Source organism: Triticum aestivum, chromosome 6A (assembly GCF_018294505.1).
Source record: "Triticum aestivum cultivar Chinese Spring chromosome 6A, IWGSC CS RefSeq v2.1, whole genome shotgun sequence".
NCBI lineage: Eukaryota > Viridiplantae > Streptophyta > Magnoliopsida > Poales > Poaceae > Triticum > Triticum aestivum.
The window spans coordinates 497,773,663-497,779,815 of NC_057809.1; the positions used below are offsets into that span (position 1 = coordinate 497,773,663).

Consider the following 6,153-nt stretch of genomic DNA (forward strand, 5'->3'; position numbering starts at 1 on the left):
TGGAAATAAACAGAAAAAATAATCAAAATAGCAGGCCATTAGTTGGGCCGTTCTGCTCGTAGGCTACAGGCCCAGTGCGCCTGTTTTGCTGGAAAGCAAGAAGACACGGCACCTCTCACGTGCCTTCGGGCACGGTAGAGGATCTGGTTCCCAAATAGAAGCCCCTGGCAAGGGTTGAGTGGCGTTGCGTCAAAGAGCTCTTAGATACTTCCAACGTCGACTTTCAAACTAAATGCATCCGTTCAAGACATGTTTTATCATCCAATGTGGTGTCCCGTCAATGAACCTATGAAGTGGGATAAACATGTCCACACATGGCGATAATAACCCTTTAATTGCTTGTTGTAACGGGCTTTAAGGCATGGTACTGTCTCAACTAATGCTTCTAGACGTATAATTTATATTTTGTTAATGTTTTAGATGGTCAATTTAACCCGAAATATGAGAGGGCACAATAAATCTGGATGGAGGTAGTAGTGTGCTTTCTGACTCTTTTTAATTCAACCAAGTGAACTATTTTCAGAAACCGTACCATAAGAGTCACAAATTGCGTCCTAAGAGCCCAGTCCGTGTCCAGACCTGTCTGTTCTGAGCCCCTATTTGTATGTGGATGCAACTATGTTCCTCATTTTTCTCCCTTATATCCCCGATGTGATTAATGGAGATGAAGAAAGAGAAAGAGAAGGAAGAATAAAGGAAGAGAAAAGGTGGTTCGCGGCGGGCCCCGTCGTAGCGGACCGACAAGGTATGTTCACAAGCCTCCATATCTTCCTCGTATTTGGTGTTAATATGAGGGTTTATAGACAGCCCAGAGGCGTTCGTGAGCCCTCATATCCTTTCCATATTTGATGTCAAACATGAGGATTTATAGACAGCCTCATCATATAGAGATAATATGATGGTTTTGATTGGGTCACTTTTTCATTTTCTTTTATGTCCGACCACTACCGGGCTGACGTGAGACATTTGAGAAGGGTTTGAAAGGACCTTAGATGCTCTAACCATGGACCTATATTGAGCTTTATTAGTTAGGCACTCGTGTGATGCAGATTTTCTGAGCTCATGCATCCGGATCTCGCTATCCTAGCTCTCCAACGTTATTTTAAGATCTGTGTTGCACAACTAAGTTACTACATAAAAGTTTCTTTTTTTTTCTCCCATATAAAACATATCTTGAACTCCAAACTTTGCAGCACAACAAAGTTTTCTAACTAAAATGTGGGATAAAATTTTCAGATTGTTTGGTCCAACATAAATATTAAAAAAATTTAATCAAAAGTTTGAAGTTCAAGACAAATTTTAGGGGAGAAACAACAAAAAAGGACGCCGACAACGCTTACACGTGTGGACGTTAAGTGGTCTGCCCATATATTTTGTGTGGTGTCTAAGCGGACCATCCCACACGCCTACGTGTGGGCAAAACAAGTAATGCCCACACATCTCTTTTTTCCCCGGTCCCTCTCACACGTCTACGTGTGGGCAAAATAGACAACGCTCACATGTCCGTGCGTCAGGCCTCCTACCTCATGGTCCCGCACGTCCCGCGCTACAGTCGCCAAGCGCCCGCAGTTGCCATGGCCCGGACCCTCTTTCATGTTCGTTTAACTGCAGTTGCCATGTCGCTGAACTACAGTTGCCATGTTGGACAACTACATTTGCCATGATTGCTCAACTGCAGTTGCCATCTCAAGTCAAGTGCCAGATGCCATTTTTGGACAACTGCAGTTGTTGCCATGTTTGGCCTGGTTTACTATAGTTGCCATGATTTGAAAAACTTTAGGGGTTGCCCCCTACTAACACTAGGCGGATGCCATGTATGGTCTGATTTACTATAGTTGCCATCATTTGAAAATTTTAGGGATTGCCACCTACTAACACTAGACAGTTGCCGTGTAGCGCTACAAAGAGACATGTCAAAATAACATGTTTGGGTAAAGAGAGAGTTGCCATCTGCTTAGAAGCACACTAGGGCAGTTGCCATGTACCCTGCAAAACACATGGCAACTAACATGTTCGGGTAAAAGAGAGAGTTGCCATCTGTTTATAAGCACACTAGGGCAGTTGCCATGTACCCTGCAAAACACATGGCAACTGACAGTTTTGGGTGTGGGAGAGGAGACGGATGTGTGGACGAACTGATAGATGCCCACAGACCAGCCCCTGTGCGTGATTGAAAACTGACGTTTGGGCGAACTGTTAAACGCCCACCACACCGATCCATCCATGTAATGAAAACGGACGTGTGAACGAACGAATGAATGCCCACACACCAGCCAGTCCTACGTGGCATCACAAATATGCCAAAATTTATGCAACCACAAACGGACGTGGATCCACATGTGTGAGCGAAATGCAAATGCCCACACGTGTAGGTGTTAGTGTTTCTGGGCGAAAGGTACTTACACAAATCGCAATGAAGAGAAATAGAGAATGGATGGCTAGATAAGAGGGGGCCGAGGTGCATGAGCTCTAAAACATGTTTTCGGACAATCGTGAATGAAACACGTGATGATCACTTCAGATGCTCCCTTCCAAATCGATATTTGGTTTACTCGAAATTCATCTCACTGCCTGACAAAAACTCCGCAAACCATAACTTTCAGCAATTCAGAACCTGAGGTCTACGCCGATTCTTTTTTCGCGCCCTACACGATCAACGGCTCGTCGGGAGCGGCGGGCTGGAGCGCCACGTCGATGCCGGGGAGGTCCGAGTTGACGGAGAACCTGAGCCACCGCTTCTTCTCCACGAACTTGAGCACCGGCTGCAGCACGAGCCCGACAGCCACGGCGCCGAGGCTCACCAGCGCCACCTTGAGCGTCGACAGCGCGAGCACCGCCACGATCAGCGCCGTCGCGGGCACCAGCATCGCCACGCACCCGGCTGTGCCCAGCGGCACCCTGTACGGCCGCGGGGCGTCGGGCCGCCTCACCCGCAGCAGGACGAACGACAGGAACTCGAGGAGCATGCCGAAGCAGTAGAGGAAGTTCTCGGCCGCCACGATCTCCTGGAAGCTCATCGTGGACAGCAGCAGCACGCCGGAGGCCGAGAAGAGGATGCCGACCAGCGGGGTCCCGTACCGCGACCGGGTCGCGAAGAAGGCCGGCAGCATGCCCCGCTCCGCCATGCCCAGGAGCTGGTACGAGTCGCTGCTCATCTCCGCCACGAACATGCCCATGTTGGACATCGCCGCCGCCGCCTGCATCCACCACATCAGCCACGCGCCGCCGAGCACCTTCGCGATGTCCGCGAAGTAGCCGTCCGTCCACTGCCCCCTGTCCAGAGGCACCGCGCCGGTCCCGGTGAGGAGAGGGTACAGGTAGCCGACGACCACGAAGATGACCGCGTAGAACAGGGCCTTGGGCAGAGTCTTGGCAGGGTTCCTGATCTCGCCGGACAAGGTGCTGATCGAGTCCCAGTAGTTGAGGTTCCAGAACAGAGTGTTCAGGTACAGGTTCCAGTCCACGTTGTGGAGATCGACCTCAAGCCACCTCGCCGGCCGGAGCTTGGGGATGGAGATGAAGCCCATGACGAGGAAAGGCAAGAGGGAGAAGACCCCGAGGCTGATGGCAGCCCAGCCAACGACGGTGAGCCCGCGGTAGTTGAGGAGCGTCAGCAGCGCGGTCAGCCCAAGGACAGCGCCCGTCCTGGGCGCGCCTCCGCCCAGCGCCGGGACGCCGGACTTGAGGTAGTCCAAGAAGAGGACGGGGTAGAGAGCGTTGTCGATGACGCCGCTGAGCCACTTCATCCAGCCCTGCTGGAACCCCCAGTAGGGGCCGAGCGCCGAGGCGACCCACACGACGTAGCCGCTGTTCTCCGGGAACATGGTGCCCAGCTCCGCCGTGATGAGCGCCTCCGGGACGCTCCAGATGACGGGGAGGGCGAGGAAGCCCGCGATGGCGAGGAGCGGCCCCGCCGCGCCCACGCTGTCCTCGATCCCGAACGGCCCGCCGGAGACCTCGTAGAAGATGATGAAGATGAGCGGCACGATCGAGAGCGACGCCGGCGACGGCGCTGGCGCGGGCGCGGCGCCCGCGCCGCCAGGGAGGCCCCGGTACTCCGTGCCTTCCTCGCCCATCGCCGGTGCGGCGCCGGCCGCTGGTCCGCCGTTCTGGGCGGGCTTCTGCTGCATTGGAGAAGACATACAGTTCTTCAGATGACGGCATTAGAGCATGAGAAGCGTTGAATTGTACTAGCAACAAGCGATCAACTGACATGATATCAAACGCAGATGCGGTATCAAATGCTCATTCGCGGAAATGAAAGAAGGATTCAATGTCAATTCAGATGCTGCGATGGAGTTACGACGAGATCTGAATCATATTTGCCGCGCCGCGCAGCTTCGGTGGAGTTGGACATTTTGCCGCCGCCAGCCTAGGCAGACGGCGGCGTGCGCTGTCCATGTCCGGCTCGTCGGTGTTCGGTAACATCTGTCGCTCAACGGACCGCCACGTTGCTTGCTCCGCCTATACACGTATGCTACAGCTCCACAAGGCCAGCATCACCCACCCCCGTAGCACTGCTGGATGAGATTGCAGTGGGCTTGCCGACGGCAACGCTCTAGGAGGCCTCCTCGGGGCCTTTGTGAGCTGAATGGGCCCTGAGCCCTCTGCTTCAAGTTTCGTCTGCTCCAGAAAGAAAAGAAAAGAAAAAACTCTGCTCTCGCACGCAGAATCGAATCTCAACCAAATCGAAGCGCCAACTGTACCAGAGGGAGAAGATAAGGTGGAAAGGAGATCGGGCGAGCTCACTCACCTCCTGCCCTCCGTCCGCAGAGCCCGCTCCAGCAGCCGCCGCTGCAGCCACCACCGGCGGCGGCGGCGGGCTAGATAGCGCCACCTCCGGCGGCCCGACGCTCCCCATCGTTTCGCGATTCCCGCGCCCCCCAGGCTCCCACGGCTCCTCTCGAGTGCCAATAAAGTAGGCTAGGCAAGGCGGTGCGGCGTGGAACGTGTAGGCACCGCGCAGCGCGGAGCTTGGCGGAGTGATTGAGTGAAGTATCCTCCCAGCCCAGCCCCCAAATCAAGCGCAAGCTCGTATAATAATGGAATGCAGCGTGCAGCAAGGGACGACAGGATGGGGTTTCATTCCTTCCTTTTCTGAGGAAAAGGACCAGATTTGTTTGGGCCGTTGTCTTCTGAGCCCCTGCGGATATGTGGAATAAAAAAACACGATAAACATGTCACATGCAAGATATGTGTAGCTTGCGAGCTCACTGCTTCGCGCCTACACGTCCTTCATTTTTCCCGGACAAGAGACTTTCATTAATCGGGCATTCTGCTTTTAACTATGGTAGCTCTCTCGTATAAGAATTATGAAGCCAGCAAGTGCGCTGTTGCGAGCGACTCATAGAGGCAACGGTATAACTCCCTTCACATGCCAACTGATCTTTTTTTTTTGCGGGACACATGCCAACTGATCTTAACTAGCCTAGTGTTCCTTTCATCAACCTCAGACCGATTCACCTCCTTCGCTTGCACCTGTTTGGAGTATAAAGTAAAAAAAAATGAGGAGTTGAATGAAAGATGATTCATTATTTTATTTTTTTGCGAAAAAAAGATGATCCATTGGTCTTTATTGATGATAAAAGTGGGATATTTATACCCGGGCGGAAGTACACATGTTACTTGGGAGTCAAGTAAATTCAATGTTACTTGAGAGACAAGGAATTGCCTAGTTGTCTTGAGAGGCAAGGAAGTGCATGGATGCTTGAGAACCAAGCAACCAATCTAACAATTAACTTAATCCTAATTAGCTTAATTAATAAACAACCATTCTATTCTTAACACTCCCCCTTGTACAACACCTCTTCTTGGGTATATCCATCATCTTCACAAATTTTTTGAATAATCTTGAGTGTCTCCTCCAAAAACCCTGTGGAAAAAATATGAGGAGAATAGTGCATATATGTTGCTAAACCTCCTTTAAACTCAGTGCAAAAAATAATAAGGAGAAAATGATGCAACATTTAATGATTATTGGCTCTTGACAACTCATATGAGAAAAACCTTTGAAGAAGGAGAAAACTCATCGGTGAGTTTAGGGAACAATTAATATGTCTTGAGTACTTTCTTTAAAAAAACCGATAGAGAAAACAGTAAGTATGACGTATGATCTTTGGTAAGATATTGCCTCGTGAAAAACCATTATGAGAA

General features: G+C 51.1%; 1 protein-coding gene across 4 annotated transcripts; it reads right to left on the minus strand.

The window, feature by feature from the left end:
- Positions 1-2,479: 2,479 nt before the first annotated feature.
- On the minus strand, positions 2,480-5,152 carry LOC123128099 (polyamine transporter PUT1). Of its 4 annotated transcripts, none has more exons than XM_044548016.1 (3): positions 4,754-5,148; positions 4,214-4,654; positions 2,480-4,121 (listed from the first exon to the last, which is right to left on the minus strand). In XM_044548016.1, the coding sequence occupies exon 3, from the start codon at positions 4,074-4,076 to the stop codon at positions 2,646-2,648; it is 1,431 nt and encodes a 476-aa protein (XP_044403951.1). In that variant the 5' UTR covers positions 4,077-4,121; positions 4,214-4,654; positions 4,754-5,148; the 3' UTR covers positions 2,480-2,645. The 4 variants fall into 4 exon arrangements, with proteins under 4 accessions (XP_044403951.1, XP_044403950.1, XP_044403949.1 ...); XM_044548015.1 differs by having other exon boundaries at positions 2,480-4,124; XM_044548014.1 differs by lacking the exon at positions 4,214-4,654 and having other exon boundaries at positions 4,754-5,152.
- Positions 5,153-6,153: the final 1,001 nt, after the last annotated feature.

What these genes read in the sequence shown, in the direction of transcription:
- LOC123128099 (XM_044548013.1), bottom strand. Translation starts at nt 4,861, where the DNA reads ATGGGGAGCGTCGGGCCGCCGGAGGTGGCGCTATCTAGCCCGCCGCCG. An exon ending in CTGCGGACGGAGGGCAGGAG is followed by an intron (nt 4,125 to 4,753) that starts GTGAGTGAGCTC and finishes TCTCCAATGCAG; the next exon opens with CAGAAGCCCGCCCAGAACGG.